Source organism: Watersipora subatra, chromosome 1 (assembly GCF_963576615.1).
Source record: "Watersipora subatra chromosome 1, tzWatSuba1.1, whole genome shotgun sequence".
Classification (NCBI taxonomy): Eukaryota; Metazoa; Bryozoa; class Gymnolaemata; order Cheilostomatida; family Watersiporidae; genus Watersipora; species Watersipora subatra.
In genome coordinates, this window is record NC_088708.1 from 74,736,690 (window position 1) to 74,759,144 (window position 22,455).

The 22,455-nt window shown below is 36.8% G+C and overlaps 1 protein-coding gene across 1 annotated transcript in view; it reads left to right on the top strand.

Annotated features, from left to right (window-relative positions):
- Positions 1 to 22,455, top strand: part of LOC137387502 (E3 ubiquitin-protein ligase MARCHF8-like) — a 35,669-nt gene that overhangs the window by 4,190 nt on the left and 9,024 nt on the right. Inside the window, exons 2-3 of the mRNA XM_068073979.1 lie at positions 12,955 to 13,061; positions 22,223 to 22,406. Of these exons, the coding sequence (XP_067930080.1) occupies positions 22,263 to 22,406 (144 nt within the window). The 5' untranslated portion in view covers positions 12,955 to 13,061; positions 22,223 to 22,262. The remainder of the gene's footprint in view (positions 1 to 12,954; positions 13,062 to 22,222; positions 22,407 to 22,455) is intronic.

The window sequence follows — 22,455 nt, forward strand, 5'->3', positions numbered from 1 at the left end:
GTTGGCCTTGTTACTCGTTATGCTATCAATTGTCGTCGTTTATGTTGTCATATCAACGCACTAGCGGGCCTAATAATTGGCCATTTAAACATTGCTAGCCGGTGTTCTCACTCGGTCCCGTTAGCCGGAACGGGCAATTTTATTGTATATAAGGGAGCAACGCTCACTTAGTGGACAGAGCAAATGTCCGTACGCTCCTCAGCTAGTGAATCTCCTTCGCTAATAAAACATTGAATGAAATCACACGCAATTTATTTCTGTATGACATAATCTAAATCGTGCCAAGTAAGGGCCGGCAAATTTCTTGACAGTTGTATTTACAGTCGTACTAGTAGTAGAACTAGTAGTAGTCGTACAACTGGCTATTCACTTTTAATTAATTTAAATTAAAGAAAAAACCTGATTTTTTGGTACTCTCGCGTTCACATCGTTGCTAGCCATGCTGGTTCACTATAAAAAAGAGAACGAGGGAAAGTTTAATGACAGTCTTCTAGCCTCTCATTAAACCTAGCCCTTTCGTTTCATAAACTTAGCACTGTCATTAAAGCCTAGGCTCATTTAACCAGAGGCTCCTAGCTTCTGATTGGCTGATGAGCGTCCGACTTGTCGGTGCAACCGGGCACTGCTGGGTAGCTCCGACACCGACTTTCAGATCGGTGCCGACACCGATTTTTCTGTTCACACCTACCGACACCGACACCGACTCATCAAATTTGTCTGTGCACGACAAAATCGGTGACAAAATCGGCCAGTGTAAACGCACCATAATGACAGTGCTAAAACTTTGGCAATTGCACCCAAGCATAAGATTTATGACCCAGTTGTCTCGCATGGGTTGTGGCTAAACACACAGACACATGAAATTCATTGCCAATGAGTAGCTGATGAGTATTCTGAACATCTCCTCTGGCTACACATGCTGAGGTAACACAATAATGTATTGTGTTGACAAATAGATTTCAATTAATGAGACTTAGCCTTAGTCAGGTAAAGATCATCACACACTTGATGGTATTTTCTGGCATTTGAAGCATCGGCAACAGGTTATTTACTTTTTGTGAATATGCAAATCTTTTTGATGGCATTTACATGTATAACTTTAGTACATCTACTTGCGCTAGTTTTGCACTAGTTATACGAAGAAAAGAAGGCTACGAATTAATTGTAAAAATACCCTGCTGCGAAAGTAAAATTCGGGTTCATGAAGTGAAACACACAAAAAATTGTTTTGGTATAGATTTCCTGAGCTAAAGATTTTTTCTAGAAGGCTTAATGGGCATTTCTTTTTTACTCTAGAGGCAATAGCATGCTTGTTACGAGTAAGCACACCTTTGTCCTGCTATATAGATGGGTATGCAACTATTCGTGTGAAGCCCTATCTGTTGTCATTCGAATTATGAATCCCAAATAAAACTGGCCTTGAGCTCTGAAAGAGTAATTGTAATCGTCTTTATGTTAATTAGAAATCAACCTTTCAGCCAATAATAGATGTGTCATTTTTTTGGCCATTTAAGCTCAATGTTCTCATTTTGGCACATGATGTAGGCCCTATATGCAAATTACTCCTTTCATCTGAGTGTGTAGTCATGGCTTTACTGTCATCTCTCTACTCATCTCTGTCATCTGATCACTGTTATGTTTGTCATCTCTCTACTCATCTCATGTCATCTGATCACTGTTATGGTTGTCATCTCTCTACTCATCCCATGTCATGTGATCACTGTTATGGTCCAAACACACTAGGCGATTTTATCGTGTGCGTCATGACAAGCGCGGAGATATCGCTGGTGTGTGCCTAAACACATTTGAGCGATTCACCAGCAAACGATAACGTGGGCACGCTCACAAACTGCCAATAAAATTCTGTATCATTAGTTTCTTCGGAGTTGTTAATAAATTTAGGTAAGTCAAGATGGCGCCGTCTAGGCAACGACGTAAACAACTTTCGCTTTTGTTATTAGGCCTATCTCACTTTCACGAAATGTACACTACATGAAGATATAAGAAAAAACGATTAATATATTAAATATTCACCATTCTCAAGATGATCAACCTGCGCACCGATTGACTCCAAATGTTGGTTTTCAACTGTTTTTTGTTTGTAATTTTTGTGTTATGTCGTACAGGATTAGGAGTGCTTTTATTGGATGTATGAACAATTCAGTGTTCGTTCTGATGATGTTTTAATCGTAACAGCATAGCAAAAGGTTGCTGCTGTACATTGTTGAACATCGATAAGAAATAATTACTCGCCATAAAAATGCATTCTGGGAAAAACCAACCAATCGAAATGCATCTCGCTAGCGATAAAGTTGTGATAGAGAATGTCTAGCGCGATATCGCGGATTAGCACGATATCGTGATATCACGCTAAATATCACCTAGTGTGTTTTCACCTTCATGGTTGTCATCTATCTACTCATCCCTTGTCATCTGATCACTGCTGCGGTCTGCACCTTGTCGCGCTGTAAATAAATAATAGCAGTTGGCTCATCTTAGAAACTATAGGAAAATAAATGTTGTTGATCTTGAAAGGCTAAGCAAAACAGAATGATGAACTCGCAGAGGAATTATCACATTAAAAGTTCATTGCTGACGTTCATGCAACTATCTCGTTAGCTAGTTTATGAGATGCGTGGGTGATTCAAACTACACACACCCGCTACAATCTAACCTCGGCCTCTAGTCCGAGCCTTCCTTACCATATTTATTTGTGAGCATTTTAATACACACAGGTGAGCTTTGAAATCCATTCCATGAAAGTTAGTCATATAATATTGGCTTTCCAATCAAACATTTATTGTTGCTTAGCTACAATGAAAAGAAAGTCAATGCGGTTATTGTTTGCTTCTAATTCAAACGGGGAAATTCCATTATTCGTAAAGTTTTCACATTTCGATGACTGATCGTTGAATGGCGCAATGATGGTTGTGCTTGGTAAGTTTCATATTAGTGTTGGTTTTTACTCTGCAAGATTCTAAATATGTCGATTGCTAGCATAACTCCTACTGTTTAATCAGTATTGAAAGATCAGAGGTTGTCACATGGTGTTTTAGCATTAGTAGCTGATGTTTCTCTCAGTTCACGAGTAGAAGTGAGTCAGCGCCTAACAGACTGGTATGTTCTAATATGCACCAACATAGGACTTTTTTGTACATGTTCATGTATATGATCAGATAGCATTAGTGTTTCTTGGAATCTGAACTGTTTGTTACCCAATGAGGTTGAGGGTCTAGATATTCATTTCATTAATATCAATTTCTCACCCGTGACCAGCGGAGCTTCCCAACCCTAGGAGATCCCAGGCTTTGCTTAGATTTAAGTAGGTCTTACACGGCTTAGACCACCATGATAGTCTATGAGAGCAGTGTAAGTTATTCTTATCATAAATGTTAAGTATTGTGAGTGGGTTGATATCCTTAGCTCTTTTTATATGATTTTTATTATTTCTTTTAGCCAGGTCTAAACTAAAATCACAGCATTTACCAACAAAACAGCCTTATAAACTGCAGGGCAAAGAAATTTATCCATTGTTTGCTTATGTGGCGAGGCCCACAAGTTAGTCCATTAGCTGCCTTACTCCAAGAATGTTCTAAAACGCTTTTCTTTCTTCGTTCCTCAAATATGCCATGTAACAATGATATCACTGTTGAGCTGCTATAATTTTACATGAAATTATGCATTTTGTCACTGTACCATCGCTAACTTCTTTGGAAGTTTAACAGTCACGCAAGGCCTTCTCATCAAAATCTTTCCAAGAAGTAAAAATTTAAAGGCAATGTTTTAAATCAGATTGAATTATTAATCATATTAAATTCTTAATCGTTTAAAAAGCAGGAAAGTGTTTTATTGGCCGGTTATGCATTGCTGAACAATGCAGTTGTATCCTTTCTATTGTTTTTACAAGGAACATGTAAAGGCGCCAACTCGCAGATCTCTGGTTTAGCTATCAATTAGATGTTGCAAGCCACTATTAAATGTTAAGCGAGTTGTGTGATTAACATGCAGGTATAATTGTTACCATGAAAGTTAGGCATTATAGGTTAATACGCTTTGTCTTCGTTTTTATTGCAATCCCATAGTACTGTTACTCACACTCCATCAATCCCATAGTACTGTTACTCACACTCCATCAATCCCTTAGTACTGTTACTCACACTCCATTAATCCCATAGTACTGTTACTCACACTCTATCAATCCCGTACTACTGTTACTCACACTCCATCAATCCCATAGTACTGTTACTCACACTCCATCAATCCCATAGTACTGTTACTCACACTCCATCAATCCCATACTACTGTTACTCACACTCCTTCTATCCCATAGTGCTGTTACTCACACTCCATCAATCCCTTAGTACTGTTACTCACACTCCATTAATCCCATAGTACTGTTACTCACACTCTATCAATCCCATACTACTGTTACTCACACTCCATCAATCCCATAGTACTGTTACTCACACTCCATCAATCCCATAGTACTGTTACTCACACTCCATCAATCCCATAGTACTGTTACTCACACTCCATCAATCCCATAGTACTGTTACTCACACTCCATCAATCCCATAGTACTGTTACTCACACTCCATCAATCCCATACTACTGTTACTCACACTCCATCAATCCCATAGTACTGTTACTCACACTCCTTCTATCCCATAGTGCTGTTACTCACACTCCATCAATCCCTTAGTACTGTTACTCACACTCCATCAATCCCATAGTACTGTTACTCACACTCTATCAATCCCATACTACTGTTACTCACACTCCATCAATCCCATAGTACTGTTACTCACACTCCATCAATCCCATAGTACTGTTACTCACACTCCATCAATCCCATAGTACTGTTACTCACACTCCATCAATCCCATAGTACTGTTACTCACACTCCATCAATCCCATAGTACTGTTACTCACACTCCATCAATCCCATACTACTGTTACTCACACTCCATCAATTCCATAGTACTGTTACTCACACTCCTTCTATCCCATAGTGCTGTTACTCACACTCCATCAATCCCATAGTACTGTTACTCACACTCCATCAATCCTATAGTACTGTTACTCACACTCCATCAATCCCATAATACTGTTAGTCACACTCCATCAATCCCATAGTACTGCTACTCACACTCCATCAATCCCATAGTACTGTTACTCACACTCTATCAATCCCATACTACTGTTACTCACACTCCATCAATCCCATAGTACTGTTACTCACACTCCATCAATCCCATAGTACTGTTAGTCACACTCCATCAATCCCATAGTACTGTTACTCACACTCCATCAATCCCATAGTACTGTTAGTCACACTCCATCAATCCCATAGTACTGTTACTCACACTCCATCAATCCCATAGTACTGTTACTCACACTCTATCAATCCCATACTACTGTTACTCACACTCCATCAATCCCATAGTGCTGTTACTCACACTCCATCAATCCCATAGTACTGTTACTCACACTCCTTCAATCCCATAGTACTGTTACTCACACTCCATCAATCCCATAGTACTGTTAGTCACACTCCATCAATCCCATAGTACTGTTACTCACACTCCATCAATCCCATAGTACTGTTACTCACACTCCATCAATCCCATACTACTGTTACTCACACTCCATCAATCCCATAGCACTGTTGCTCACACTCCTTCAATCCCATAGTACTGTTAGTCACACTCCATCAATCCCATAGCACTCTTGCTCACACTCCTTCAATCCCATAGTACTGTTAGTCACACTCCATCAATCCCATACTACTGTTACTCACACTCCATCAATCCCATAGTACTGTTACTCACACTCCATCAATCCCATAGTACTGTTACTCACACTCCATCAATCCTATAGTATTGTTACTCACACTCCATCAATCCCATAGTACTGTTACTCACACTCTATCAATCCCATACTACTGTTACTCACACTCCTTCAATCCCATAGTACTGTTACTCACACTCCATCAATCCCATACTACTGTTACTCACACTCCATCAATCCCATAGCACTGTTGCTCACACTCCTTCAATCCCATAGTACTGTTACTCACACTCCATCAATCCCATAGTACTGTTACTCACACTCCATCAATCCCATAGTACTGTTACTCACACTCCATCAATCCCATACTACTGTTACTCACACTCCATCAATCCCATAGTACTGTTACTCACACTCCATCAATCCCATAGTACTGCTACTCACACTCCATCAATCCCATAGTACTGTTACTCACACTCCTTCAATCCCATAGTACTGTTACTCACACTCCATCAATCCCATACTACTGTTACTCACACTCCATCAATCCCATACTACTGTTACTCACACTCCATCAATCCCATAGCACTGTTGCTCACACTCCTTCAATCCCATAGTACTGTTACTCACACTCCTTCTATCCCATAGTGCTGTTACTCACACTCCATCAATCCCATAGTACTGTTAGTCACACTCCATCAATCCCATAGTACTGTTAGTCACACTCCATCAATCCCATAGTACTGTTACTCACACTCCATCAATCCCATAGTACTGTTACTCACACTCCATCAATCCCATACTACTGTTACTCACACTCCATCAATCCCATAGTACTGTTACTCACACTCCTTCTATCCCATAGTGCTGTTACTCACACTCCATCAATCCCATAGTACTGTTAGTCACACTCCATCAATCCCATAGTACTGTTACTCACACTCCATCAATCCCATAGTACTGTTACTCACACTCCATCAATCCCATACTACTGTTACTCACACTCATTCAATCATGATAATGAATAAACTATTGCATGTAATTTAAACTGTATTATAGCCTAATCTTTTTCACATTTGGCAACTACTTGAAGTTGACCGATTTAGTACGCGCCAGATAAATGGCATGCGCGTAAAAAGTGTTCCATAAATTCATCAAATAGCATTATATAATTGATAAGCAATCAAAATTAGCTCATTTTCACCTGATAATAATAATTTTTTTCCCATGCATTGACAGATACTATGAAAAACACAAGCTATTTCACACTGAAAACCTGGCTACACTCGCTGACGGAATGCATCGCCAGCGCATAATAGACATTTACTACACTCACTAACACCGCTAAAAGATGCATCACCTTAACAGATAGATTGACCAATTACAATTGATGGGAAGCCCTGTTGCCATCGTTAAACAGGGATAAAACTAGTATAGCTTGCATTGAAAATGAGTAGAATGAATTTGAGATTGTGTTCATTAGAATGGACTATTTTAGTCAATCACAGATGAGTCGGTTTTATCTCCACCAATATAGACCAATGTGTTCGTTTTGATATGACCCATCGAGAAGCTTTTACCGACTCATCACCAACATATTTACTACGCAAAAGTTGCATTTCGTCAGTGTGTGTCATCAAACTTAAATCTATCATTTAAACCCTATTAAACTTCTAGGGCTTGCTCAACAAGCCTCTTTAAAACCTTCATCCAGCTATAAAAAAATACCAGGTAAATGCGCGGTGTTGCTCGGGTAATAAAAAAGTCTTTGGACAGAAAACCTATTTTTATTTAGTATATATAAAACCTTTACCATTCTAACTTTTAAACTCCATATCATGGAAAAAGTGTTTTTTGTGCTGTTGAAATGAATTAATAGAAAAAAGAAAACAGCTGTTAAAGATTTCAAACTTTGTTAAACAACTAACTTTTAAATTTCATGTGAAAGAAGTGGTTTGTTGAAATAAATTAAGAGGAAAAATAAAGCTGTTAAGGTGTGTAAATGTAAATTTGAAATCATTAGCATGTAGTGGCTAAATATAGTCTGTTTTGCTATGATCACAATGAAAAATTATTTGGTATATGATTCTAGGATTTTAGTTCGTTTCAGTGTTGGCATCATAAAGCGAAAGTATTGCATAGACGTATAGAACTAGTATAGAAACCCATAGTAATTATTTGATTTAATCACTGCCTAGTAAAAATCATCATCATTAAAAATAGTAACAAAACAATATATTAAACTTATTAACTATAGCCACCTACAATAACTTAGGTGCATTTTGTGGTTATGATCTGCAAGAAAATGTAACATTACAATGTACGACGTGCAGAGTTCTTACCTTCGAGGCAGACGTGTAACATAAATGCTGAATATAACTTACCATAAAACCTCTAATTGAACGCCACCTCGATTTGAATGCCACCTCCAATTTATCGCCAGTCCGCCACCCTGAGAGAAGGGTTGAAAAACAGACTACCACTCTCCAATTGAACGCCACCTCCATTTGACCACCATTTTGGCATTATTTGATTTTTTTGAGCCCATGTTACCAACTGATCAGTAGAAAAGTGTCCACAAAATCGTATTAATAATGAATTGTTCATATCAATAACAGTTAATGCTCTCGTTGTCCAATTCTAAAGCTTTTCGTTTTTTCGTTAAAACTTTGAAAGCAACACCGTAGCAATAATCAATAACGGTCTCAGGCTAGTAGTATAGCTCTCTGTTTAACATGGTCTTTCTACTTCGAAGTACATGTAGGCCTACATATATAAAAAAGCAGCTTAAATTTACAATTCTAAATGGAACATGGAAAACAGTGCCATAGAAATATCTACTAACTGTCTCAGGCTAATAGTAATTCCTTATTTAACGCGGTCTTAATACTTCGAAGGACATGCATACAAAAACCGGTTCGCAAATTTTGGACCAAAGGTTATACGATTTTGCGACCAAACTTTTAGCACTGCATTATTGCTAAATGCAGCACGTGAAAGTTTTGCTCTGTCGAAAAATTGTTTGGACGCTAATATTAACTGGTTCAGCAGTGCAGAAGAAGAATTGAAACCAGAAGATATTTTACAACTAGAAGATGTTCATTGCATCAAAATCAACAATCAGAACGCAGCTATCCGAGCAAATGATGCAAATATTTTTGTTTTAAAAGTGTTAATTTTTGTTTCTGCATGTAATATAAGTATGGTTCATGTGTGTCGCTTGTTCATGAATATATATTTGTATCATTTAATAAATTATTGTTGTATAATTTATTTAAGTAAGCAGATTTATAGCATGTTATTTAATAGCATCCTTGCGGCTATCTTAACACAGCTTACAATGGATCGTCACTCATAACTCCACATCTATTGCACATAAAAAGCTAGTTTTGGCTGCAAGTTGTAGCAAACATATCGGTGAGTGCAATGAGCTTTTATTCAACAATGTCAAATATAGATATAAAATAAAAATATGTCGTCAACATTGGAATAAAATAAAAATTGAAAATGCCAACAAATTGCTAAGGACACATGCTATAATATCAACGTGTGTCAATTGCAAGCAATAGATATCAACTAGTGGAGATATTTTTCGGTTTTTTGATGCATATTTATTAACAGATCTTTGACAAGTTAGAGATAAGTTAGCAGATTTATTGCATTCAAAATGTTTAATATCGGTCTACCGGAAAAAGAAGGCAAAATATAGGAGACATTCGCTTCGTCTGTTAGTAATAGTGCTAAATTTATCTTCCGAAAATTCTGACGAGCTATTTGAAAAATAGACCCCCAGTCTCTATTTGAACGCTGCTTCCAATTGACTGCCACCATAGAGGAAGGGTTGAAAAATAGAGCGCCATGGCGTTCAATTAGAGGTTTTATGGTACATGAATTTAGCTTACTAAAAACATACTTGAAGGAGGTTTTGTATGCATTTTAGTGAACTTTTGACCAAAATTTTATTACTTATCTGTTTGCAAACCCATTTTTACCATAACGGATGATGTTGGACGGAGATACAATCACCGAATTTTATTTTCGAGAGAAATGTTTGTTGATATCGTTTGGCGTAAAACAAATTAGCCCTAGTATGGCGAGGGCGAAAAAACATCGTGTTTCATTAATACGTTTTCAATTAACCCTTTCGCGGGCGAATTTTCAAAACTAAATCAGACTCCCATGGGCGAATTAATTTTCCAAAAAATCAATTTCTTTTAAAAGGTTCATACACTTTTCTGTGTGTTATTATGTGCATATATCTATGTTTACAGGTGCATATCTATACATGTATATGTCCATAGGCATATATATATATATTATAAACAAATAAAAATGTATAACATAAAAAATATGCGTTTCATAATAATTGTCTATTTACGAGTGATATTTTCAAAAGCATTCTCCTTTACAAAGGCCCACATCACAGTCTTTGCACCATGTACTTATTCGTGTAAAAAAGAGCTCCCACAAAGATGTACTTCCTGGATTGACAGGCTAAAAAAACTTCAAAATACTCTACTGGTTGAGCATCTACTGGAGTAAATACTGGGCCTGTCACTGCTATAAACTGCTGAATTGTAGGAGATTTATCTCTGTTTATGTTGGTTATATTCTTCCAGGCACTGGCATCACTCCTACCAGCATTACTGCTACCAGCCTTTTCATCACTGTCACTTCCAGATGTAAAGTCATTCCAATCACAATCCAAACCTGATTCACTGTCATCTTTTGCTACTAAATCTAAAAAGTCACTGTCAGCTCTGAATCTCTTAGTAATTTCGGTACTAGTACTTGCTTTATTAGAATAATCTCGGGAGGTTCTTTTAGAAGTCGCCATGACGGTAAACTAAAGTCAAACTCTCGAAAAATCCGGTAAATAAAAGCTAAAACTGAACCAAGAAAACTAAAAGTTGATAAATTATTTAGAACAATTTTCTAATTTTTTTCGAAAGTTTATTTATACATCACTGCTAAAAACGATCGTTTTCTTTCAACCTTAAAGTCAATTTTTGAGGCTAACCGAAACTACTATATCGTAGCTTGCTATTGGTAAAAAAAGTAAACAAAAACGGCTTTCAGCTAACCAGAAACTGCAATGATAAAATACGTTACCGAAACGACAAAAACGTCGCACTGCCCATTAGCGGCCGTATCGCAAAGCGACAAAAACGTCGCTCTGCCCGCGAAAGGGTTAATACGTCATTTAGCGGGTGAAATCGGGAAAAGGGTGTATACAGTATATAGTAAGGGCCATGACTTCGTAAGGGCTTCCGTAGACTCGTGGTTAGACAGTCGGAGTACAAGTGGGCAAGTTGCAATCTTTGTGGGTTCAAATCCAGCACGATGTGGGATTTTAATTCCAAGATTTTAATAGCTATAGCCGGAAACGCAGACATCTGAACAGACGACAAACTTTGAGATATATATATATACATGTACATAGTGGAACCTCGGTTTTCGAACATAATTCGTTCCAGAAGGTTGTTCGAAAACCGAGTTGTTCGAGATCCGAAACAATTTTTCCCATTAGAATAAATACATGTAAATTTTAATCCATTCCAAGGCGAGAAAACAACTTCGGTAAAGTATTTTTTTAACATTTTACGTCATAAACTGTACTGTATACTGCATACTATAAATAGAAATGGGTAGATATAGATCGTTATCAATGTTAATAAAAGGGTTTCTATTTACGATGATGGAAAAAGAAAACAAAAGTAAACATTTCGTATGTTTTGCTTGAAACATCAAAAACATTAAAGGTTAAGATACAATACCAAAAACATGAAACAGCTAAATACTGCAACAGATCAGTTACATTAAAAATCGTAGAAAAAAGAAAATATAAACAGCAATGGCACGTTTGCTTCACATCTTTGAAGGAGCGTCCTCTTCCAAAACAATTTAGGTTAACTCGACTGGAGGGGTTATCTCCCTAGCAAATCTCTTCGTGGTAAAGGAGATGTCGTCCCAGATGGTTCCTCCCTTTTTGTAAAGAATTTATGAAGCAGAAATTGCTTCTCCGTTTGTTAATGAATGTCTCCATGCGGTTTTCGAAGCTCTTTCAATTCTAATGCGCATGCTCCGGTTTGGTCAAGAACCGAATTTATGTTCGAGATCCGAGACGAATAAATCTCAAATTCTTTGGTCGAAAACCGAGTTGGTCGAGAACTGAAGCGTTCGAGAACCGAGGTTCCACTGTACATGGAGATGTAGTTAATGCCTAATTCAAACCAATACTTTTGGAGAAATCGTGCGACCCGAGCAGGACAGTGGCGACCCGAGCAGGACAGTGGCGTGCTCTTGTGGAGTGATTCAGTTGTGTCATCCAGCAACTTCATAGCTGTTTGGTTCACATTAATAGCACACATGGATAAGCTTGCATAGCAAGGCACAGCACCTCGCATGCCATACAGACGACATTGGTCTGAATCAGGCATAACAAGTACGCAAACAGCTTGTTTTAAATGGAAGGAGTTAGGAGGTGTAGGCTCTGGATATATACTTCTTCTATTCAAATATCAGTTTTCAGCTTCATGGATTTTCACATTGCTTGTGCAACCTGCAATCGATATACACAACAAAGTACCATTGTACCAATATTCAATAGAGAGTAGCTGTATAAAGAATCTTGTTAAATTGACGGTACACATGCTTATGTAGTGCTTCGAGCTAGTCAACAATATGGAGTGACGAGCTTGTTAAATTGTTGAGACTCTTTTTTGCTGTGTTGTTAAATAATAGCATCCAAACAGGAAGAGCTGTAATGATAAGGCTTTTTTAGATGTTCTTTAAAAACTGCTGTGTCATACTAATTATTTTACAAAGATTTTAAGGCTCCTTTGAATATTACCTAAGTTGTATGTCGACATTAGTTTTGGTACATCAACATTGCTGAACGGTGTCATAGTGTTCAGACTGCGAAATGGCAGCATTACAACATTGTCTGGAATTTTCAAACTTCTCAAAACCGTTACAGTTTTTCTGCCATTTAGTTATTTATTATTGATAATACAGCTCTTGCAACTATATTTGGGACATTGTACAATGACTAACATTTATTTTTTGTATTATGGCGTATTATTGAGTTGTTCCCTGAAGTCAGCTAAGTTGGGCAAACTGTGGGAGCAGTTCATGGTGCTATATTGCATGCATTTTTTTCAGAGTCTGGTTTACATCTAAGAGTCATTTGAGGAACTTGCAGTTACATCTAATACAGCTCGCATGGCCTTGACAGGAATTCTTCTGCTTCTATAAATATTTGCTTGTTGGTAAGTCGATTGACCCATGTAATGTTTTAATTTTGAGTCAGCAACTATTTCAAACGGCTACATATCGACTTATTGCATTGTTAAAAAGAATATGAAATGCTAGTCAAGTCAGCCAAAAGAAATAACATGATTTGATGAATGAGCCTCTCTACAGTAATACTTCAACTTACGAGTGCTCCAACGTATGAGAAACTTGAGATACGAGCAAGGTTTTAAGCAAGTTTTAGCACTAACACACGAGCCATGTTTGAGATACGAGCACGTGATTCAGTTGCCAAGTATGCCAGAGGTGTTTTATGAGAACAGCATCACTCTGTATTGTTCAACTGCTTATACTTATGTACCATGTGTTTGTGCGCGATTTTCAGTGCAGAATTATGTGAATTAAAAGTACTGTGCATAGACCGAAAGTTTGCCAGTAAAATGAAAGATATTGCAAAAAAAAAGCAAATGATAACAATTGATATCAAACGGAAAATTATTGAAAAATAAGCGAAATGTATATGCGTGATTGAGCTAGCTCAGCAATATGACAGAAATACATCCACAATTATCAAACAGAAGGATTATATTCAGGGCATTTAGTTTGCAAATGGACTAACCATAGTTTCTAAACGGCGCAGCGATCTTCACGACCGCTGATGGAGAGACTGCTCAGACATCGGATAAAAGATAAACAATTGGTCGGTGACAACGTAACTGAAACGATGCTATGTGAAAAGGCCGGTTCTATCTATCAAAACTATAAAAATATGCATTCGGACAAGTTGGTTAGTGGTCGTGCATTAACACTTTGTGACAACATCTGTGTTCGTTCTAATCGCAATATGTTGAAAGGGCGACAAAGGCAAACGTCCTTAGATAAGTTTATCTTAAAACGGCTGGCTAGTCGTGAGAGCGAAACAAAGGAGAAATTGGCTAATCAGCGAGAAACTTCAAACTATGAACGCCGAAGAAATTTTAATTACGTTAAGTTGAAAATGAAAGTTTGCTTTTAGGTTTCCTTCTAAGTTTGTCTTGTAAGACTTTGATAAAATCCAAATTTATCAAAGTCAACTGTTGTAATAAAGGATAACTTATATCTCCCTCTCTGGCAAATGCTAGCGTTAGCTGCTATTGGATGTACGTAAGCCTATTTAATTTTACATACATTTTAATTAATCACATTTCCTTGCATTATTTTTTATTTGTTGCTTTTTGAAAGCATGTGGTAAGTATGGACAGTAAGCAACATGTTCTTTCTTTTACAATATCTTGTTTTGAGTGTTTTGTTTGCATTTTTTAGAGTATGGAAACCAATCAATATATATTTAATTGTTCTATATATAAATAAATTGTACAGTAAATTGACATACGAGCTCAGTCTCGGAACGCATTAAGCTCGTATGTCGAAGTATGGCTGTATTCCATGTGCTGAATATTTTCATGTAATTACCTTCGACCCTTTACACACAATATTAAATAATTCCAAGGTTTTCTTATTATGATAAAGTCAATAGGCTACACGTAGGAGCAAGTCTCATTGTAAGAATACACTGATCGATTCAATTTGCTCTACAGCCCAAAAACTCTGATGTAGGATAACTCCTTAACAAATACTGCAGTTAATTTTAACCCTTTCAGCCCTAATTATTTTCCAGTTGAGTGCCCCCCTGGCCTAATTAATTTTTCACACTCAATATTTAATAAAGTGAGGTGTGTTAGATTGAGCATAAATAAAGCTGCGTTCAAGATAAATGAAAATAGTTTTTTTGTAACTTGTTGGTAACATTCTTAGCTACATTTTGATACTAATATATACACATTAGGTTAATCTATATAGGATGTTATTGATAAGATTCAAATCGATACATTTTTTGGAAATCGAAAAGTCTAAGTTTGGCTGCTACTACCAGTCAGCTTTTTGGTTGATAACACTTCAGTAACATATTAGGATGACAAGAAAAGGTGTTATCATCAAGTTGCAAAAAAAAATTGGAGTTCTAACCAATAGAACTGAAATTATGAGCCTATACGCAATATTATGGCATAATGTAGTTTCCGTTCCATTGTTCAATCAATTGGTATATAAGGTCTATATATCATATTTACATTCTATAAGGACAACATTTATTGCAGTTATAATAATAAACACGAGATGCAAACAACTGGAGTACAAAACTATTATAATGTATCGTTTTTATCAACTAAAATTGTGAAAAGATTTGTCAAGTAAAATTTTTTTCTTCGAAAAATTTAAAAGTTATAACAATTTAGTAATTTTGACGTTGTGCAATTGAAACCCACTTTGTGCTACTAATAAACGGTCATAGTGTTGTTGTAGATCACTGTCACTGCTAAATTCTTCACCTGAACTAATTATTACGTTAGATTGTAAGATTTAGCCGTTGTCTTTCGGCAAACGCATTCAATATGGCGACCTCCAGAGTTGAAGTTTGAAATCTATCACAGGATTTGCCTAGTAAAATGCTTTTATCCAACTACATTTCTGGTATCAAAACATGCCTCAGACTGTTATCTTTCGAAATAAAGTTATAAAAAAACGATAAACACAAAAGGAGTATCAATAAAGTTACTCAGAAAGTGTCCCGAAAGTGTTGGCTTCAGGCCCAAGTGTGAACAACTTCTCCCGAAATAGTTGGCATCAGGGGTGAGAGGGTTAAATACCATTAAAGCGAAGGCTTCAGATAAAACTACGTAAGAAACTAAATGTGCAAAAACAAAATCATATATACAACTGAAGTAATCTATATATGTGTTTGTCAATTGTCAGTGTTTGTCTGTTTGTTGGCCTGCGTTTAGTGTGTCCAGTTATAGCGATCAAGTTTTGGAACGAAAAATGCATTTCGCGCTGGATTTGAACTCAGAATCTGTAGGTTTGCCGGCAGGCGTGGCGAACCACTTGATCAAGTGGCCACATTGCCATATAATGGAATACTTGTGCACATCATACTTTTATGCCTACCGCTCTTTACTGCCGATTGGCTAAAATACTCCCACTTCATTTAAGATCATGACTGAGTGAGAGATCATGGCGCAATATTTTTTCTAACGCTAGCTCGAGTTATAATAATGGCTCTTATTATAGTAAATATTTAGCAAATTTAGTAAATACTAGCTTAAGTTACTCAACTTCATTGGGTAAAGAAGCTTAGCCAATTAAAAAATAAACTTGCTATACAAAAACTTTTTTATCAACTGTGCAACACCGGACATTCACCTAGTAGTTCATAACAGAAGGTTTTATTGTTGCTTTACCTTACTGACATACATGCATACAGAAATGTAGGCTTGGTGATGCACAGCTTCAGAGGTACATGAGATAAGTGGCGTACTTCACTCTTACATAAGCTGGTAAAGTTTAAAGTGACTGGAATTTAACTTTTTATTTGTATTGTTCACACACACTTTGTTTTTAATTTTCCTGTGCCCTGTCACTTCTATTTATGTAACTGTAATGTTTTCAGAAACTTGGAACCTTTTATGATGAGGGTTGTTTCCTGGTACAGATTTAAATATTTGCTCCAATTCTATGCCCTACAGTAGGCTATACTAGACACTTTGTATGTTGAGGTGATCTATGTTAGACACTTTGTATGTTGAGGTGATCATAAGTCGAGGTTTGTCTGTTTTGTTTGAAAATTGGTTAGAGACTAAAGAAGATGAAAGAATTGATAGCCAAAGATTTGGGTCTAGGCCTGGCAGTACAGTGAAGTTTGACTTGCTGTTGAAATTATTATTATTTGTGGTTATTACATAAACAACTAAATATTCGCCATTTATGTCTGAATAGCTAACTAACGTGAGAATATATATCAAAAAGGAAGTCCACTGATAAAGACATTGGAAACGTCACAAACTGTCATTTCAGTATAGACCTTAGTACCTTTCATAACAGTTTTGTCTTTTTACAAACGTGCAAAGCGCTAATGGTTATTTTTCAAAAATTGTAGTTGCGTACATGTACAGACGGTCCCCTACTTACGAACATTCGAGTTACGAGCAACGGTACATACGAACAGGTCTGCGCGTATGTCCGCCGCTAATACCGACGGTATTACCAACGTGTTAGCGGCAGAAAGAGGCACTACTCAGAAGCACCACCCAGCATCCACCATCCTCTGCCCAGTTCGTTGCAGTGCATAAGTGCGTGAACGTATCTCCAGTGTGCAAAGAACTTTTTTATTTTTACTGTAGGTATTGTAAAGGAATTTGCCGGCCTTTACTTGGCACGATCTAGACTAATAAATAAAGAGAAGAGAGTGCGTGTAGTTTCATTCAGCTTTTTATTAGCGAAGGAAATGTCATTAGCCGAGGAGCATACGGCTATCTGCTCTGCTCAACTAATTGAGCGCGCTCCTTTATGTACAATAATATCAACCGTTGCGGCTAACGGTAAGAACACTGGCTAACAAGGTGAATAAATAGGACCGCTAGTGGCTGGTATGACAACAATATAAGTGATGATAAGTGATAGTGTTATGATGGGATATCAGATATAACAATAGCATAATGAGTGAAACAACGATATAATAAAAGGACAACACATACAAAAAAGACAACAACGATAAGTGATAGGATACCGATTAAAACAACGATATAATAAAAAAGGACAACACATACAATAAATAAAAAATGCAGTGTCATGGCCCGGCGTCCACCACAGTATTCTCTCCATTTTATTAAATATTTTTTTCAGTACAAACCAATACAGGTTACTTATACAAGCCTTAAACCATAACTGCCACGAACAACTTTTATCGTATTTACTAGGTAAATCAGACATGCTGATTCCGATTTTGTAATCAAAATAAAGATTAGGCCACTAACTTTCAGAGTAATAAAGGATTTTTTATAGCGTTTTAATATCGGTTTCGAAAACAACACGATCGGCCTAACAAGCTCCGCCCATAAATACTTGACGTAACCTAGCTCTTTAGGAACAGAAGTTACGTAGAGATGTTTAGACCGATTTAGAATAATAGAGACGGGTGTTTTAAAATTTATTAATATCTAAATCCAGCTTTAAAAATAATATCAGTCTTTTCTGAAAGGTAGATAAGCTATTTAGCATTGCATATTTAAAAAGCGCGATAACTACGCTAGCTCGTGATAAAACCGCGCTTTTTGAGCTCATTTTTCTCGGCGTCCAGCCCATTTAAACGTCATGTAACAAGCTGCGAGCAATTTTAAATAGTTTATATCCCTTACATAAAAAACTGAAATTATTTTACAGGCTGGATTTAGATAATAATGGGTTTTAAGACACCCATCTCTATTATTCTAAATCGGACTAAACTTTCCTAACTTCCGTTTCTGAAAAAGCTAGGTTTCGTCACATATTTATGGGCGGAGCTTGTAATGCCGATTGTGTTGTTTTCGAAACGGATATTGAAACGCTTTAAAAAAGCCTAAATGACTTTGAAGGTTAGTGGACTAATCTTTATTTGGAGTACAAAATCGGAATCAGCGTGTCTGATTTACCTAGTAAATACAATAAAAGTTGTTCGTGACAGTTATGGTTTAAACATACTTATATAAACCTTCAATATACTTATATAGGCCTCAAACATAAATTATAATACAAAATATAGCACTGAAGCAACTTACGAACAAATTCACCTTACGAACAATCGTTCGGAACGTAACTTGTTCGTAAGTAGGGGGCCGTCTGTAATGATCACCCATTCCCACAAGGTTTTGCCGATATTCATAACATGTCAAGAAGTACCAGCAATTGTTGAAAGCAAAAACAAGCATTTAAATGCTCTTGCTGTATTTCATCATTATTTTTGTTTTACGAATGTACTGAAGTTAGGTTTAGTTTACTTCCGAACATCCGTACTACGAACAACGGGAGATACGAACGGTGTTGTGAATATGTCAAAAATTGTTCGTAAAGAAAAATGGTAGATGTGTGTACGTCAAAACTTTAATATTTTAATATTAATATTAAAATATTTTATTATTGAATATTGCACAATTTAATTTTAACATTCAAAGGTTTGCAACAAAGTTCATATTACAGTTATTTGGTCTCAAAATGTTCACCATGTCTTACTCTGCTATTATGTAGAAATGTGATTACAAGCTCTTAAAAGCTAAAAAGCGAACAGTTAATCGCAGCTATCACAAAAACGCCGTAGTTTGGAATCGCTTTATTTCGATGACGTACTCAAATATTGTGGTTATTGTTTTGACATGTGATGTTATCATGTGAAATTAAAGGCCCATAAAACTGCTCAATATAAAACGCCTCGTCTCTTAGTGGTAGTTTATGACAAACACTTCAGGTTTTACAGGAAAGCCTGTACCAAATATAGATGCTCGCTAATTCACAGTTTCGTTTCAGCCTGGTCTAATCATCTAGTCTTAATCTGATCGTGTGACCCATACTTTCTGCCAAATGGTGCAAACAATTTCTGCAGTATTTTTTGACTATCACAAATGACCGACAGGCTTGTCATGTTTGTCAGAGGATGATATGCACTCCTTCGAGCTAAAGTTAAAAAATTAAACAAATTTTTTCTGTAGGTTTTGAGATATCAGTGCTCAAAGTGACAGCACTACAATGATGATAAAATAAACGCATAAGGACAATAGACATGGGTTTTTGAATGCGTGAAGCAGCCTATATTTATGAAAATATTTCGACGAATGAGGTTGCATGAAAGTGTAAACACAAGCCATCTTGTTCAACTACGTCCCATTTGTGCTGTTTTGGAAAGGAATTCCAATTTACGGTGTTTCATGATGGGTGCGATTACCTGTTCGTTATTGAGTTCTTAGCAGCTTGTAATCACCTTTCCATATATTTTGCACTTAAAACAACAGAGTAAGACATGGTGAATCTTTTGATACTTAATAACTGTAATGTGAATTTCGTTGCAAGTCAACCTTTAATAATTCATTCATTCATTATTCAATATGGTAAATTGATGAAAAATGAAAGGCTTCTAGGGATAGTGGAAGTGTAAAAAAGAGGCAAGACATTTCATTTGAAACGAAAGTGGCAATAATAAAGAAACTTGTACATATCTCTAAAGAGCATATTGTTTTATTATTATTTAGTGTTCTTTAAATGCAATACAAACTGATATAGGTTACTTATTCAAGCCTTAAACATACTTATATAATACTGAAACATACTCTCCGTACAAAATAACGAACTGACACAGCTTACGAACAAATTCGCTTAAAGATTGACTTGCAACAAAATTCACATTACCGTTATTTGATATGAAAAGATTCACCATGTCTTACTCTGTTGTGTTGTAGGTGCAAAATATGTGGAAAGGTGATTACAAGCTCTTAAAAGCTCAAAATCGAACAAAAAAAGGCAGCCACACGAGACTGCTGTAGTTTGGACTCCCTTTCCAAAACGGCTCAAATGTGATGTAGTTGTGAGAGATGGTTTCTGTTTACACTTTCTTGCAACCTTATTCATCGAAAATTTTTCACAAATATACTTCACGCATTCAATAAAACTATGTCTATTGTTCTTACGCGTCTGTTTTATCGTCTTTGTAATGCTGTCACTTTTAGCAGTGGTATCTTATAACTTACCGTAAAAAATCGCTAAACTTTTTAACCTTAGCTCGAAGGAGTACATATCATTGTTTGATAATCATGACGAGCCTGTTGGTCACCTGTGATAATCGAAAAGTGCTGCAAAAATTATTTGCGAAGTATTGGGTCATATGATCAGATTACGACTTGACGATTGAATAATGCCGAAACAAAACTGTAAAGTAGCGAGCATCTATATTTGATACGGGGTCTTCGGTAAAACCCGAAGTGTTTGTCATAAACTAGTACTACGATAAGTTTTATATTGAGCTTTTTATTGGCCTTTCAATTCACGTGAGAGCATCACGTGACAAGACGATAACCAAATTTCGTGGTTACGTCATCGAAATAAAGAGATTCTAATCTACGGCGGCTTTTCGTTTTCGAGCTTATAAGAGCTTGTAATCACATTTCCACATATTTGGCACTTACAACACAACAGAGTAAGACATGGTGAATCTTTTGATACCAAATAACTGTAATGTGAATTTTGTTGCAAGTCAACCTTTAACGAACAGCCATTTGGAACATATTTTGTTTGTAAGTTCGGGAGTGTTTGTACAGACAAGCTGTAAACTCTAATGTGCTGGTGGCTACAGTACAGTACTCGGCAACGATGGAAGCATGTTGTATGCAATATAATTGTCTCGATGCGCTCAAGTCTATATTCTGTGAATATGAAGGTAATTATGCATTCTGTGGCTGAGTTTAGGCCAAATCCCAACTTTATATTGCTCTAAATATTTGTTTTCTTTTGGAAAGGTTTCATTTTATCTTCATTGCTAAATGTTTTACGACTGCTAAATTATAATTTTTTTTTGCATCAAACAGCAATTACAAGGATAATTCTATAAACAAATGAAAAACTAGTGAAGGCTTGCAAGCACTCATGTTAGTGGCATTCTTTGCCACGAGTAAACAACTCCCCTGTTGGATTCACTCTCTTATTATCATTCTATCCTCACCCGTGCTACTGATGGATTCCTATATTCAGCACCTCTGCAAGTCTGTAGCAGACCATTCTATTACGTAGGCTACATTGTTGTGTTGGTGAGATGGGCTAAATACTCTTTCGCGACTTCATTCATTTTTCGCCGCATTTCTGCCTGCCAATTAATTATATAGCCTTTTGAGTTGATGGGAGAGAGTCGATGGGAGAGAGTCGATGGGGGAGAGTCGATGGGAGAGAGTCGATGGGAGAGAGTCGATGGGAGAGAGTCGATGGGAGAGAGTTGATGGGAGAGGCGTAAGAAGTTAAGCTGGTAGCCTGCCATTAATATCATATTTACGTACTCTCATAGTGACTGCAGCCAGTAGTATTGATGATTTGTGAACTCGTGTGTTTCTGCTGGGTCTCAGTTTTGTGAGCGCTTAATAAAAAATTGCTTCATCTGACAGAACTTTACTTTCTAACCCTCTGGTTGGGTTTTCTGTTCAATATTTTCCAGTCTGTTAAATGACCATAATTCGACATTCAAAAGGCTCAACTGAGCACAAAATATTCATGCGGAAAAAATTTACTTGGACAGAATTGGTTTCTAGTTCGATAAAACAAATGTAGTTGTAGTTAAGGCTAGAATGCATTTTTGTAGGAACTCTAATGCTACCAAGAGGAACCTGAATGCTGGAGGGATGGACAACAAAGATAGCGGCTCTGCTGACAACATAACAGAATTCTCAAATCTTATTGACCCATCTATGAGCAGTGACTCTAGTCTCACTACGAGATCAACGATAACGGAACCCTTAGACATGGTGCACAGCACCACCAGTGAGGTAGGGACGGGCAGTCTTCACTATTTAGTTTGGGTTGACTTGATGCTAT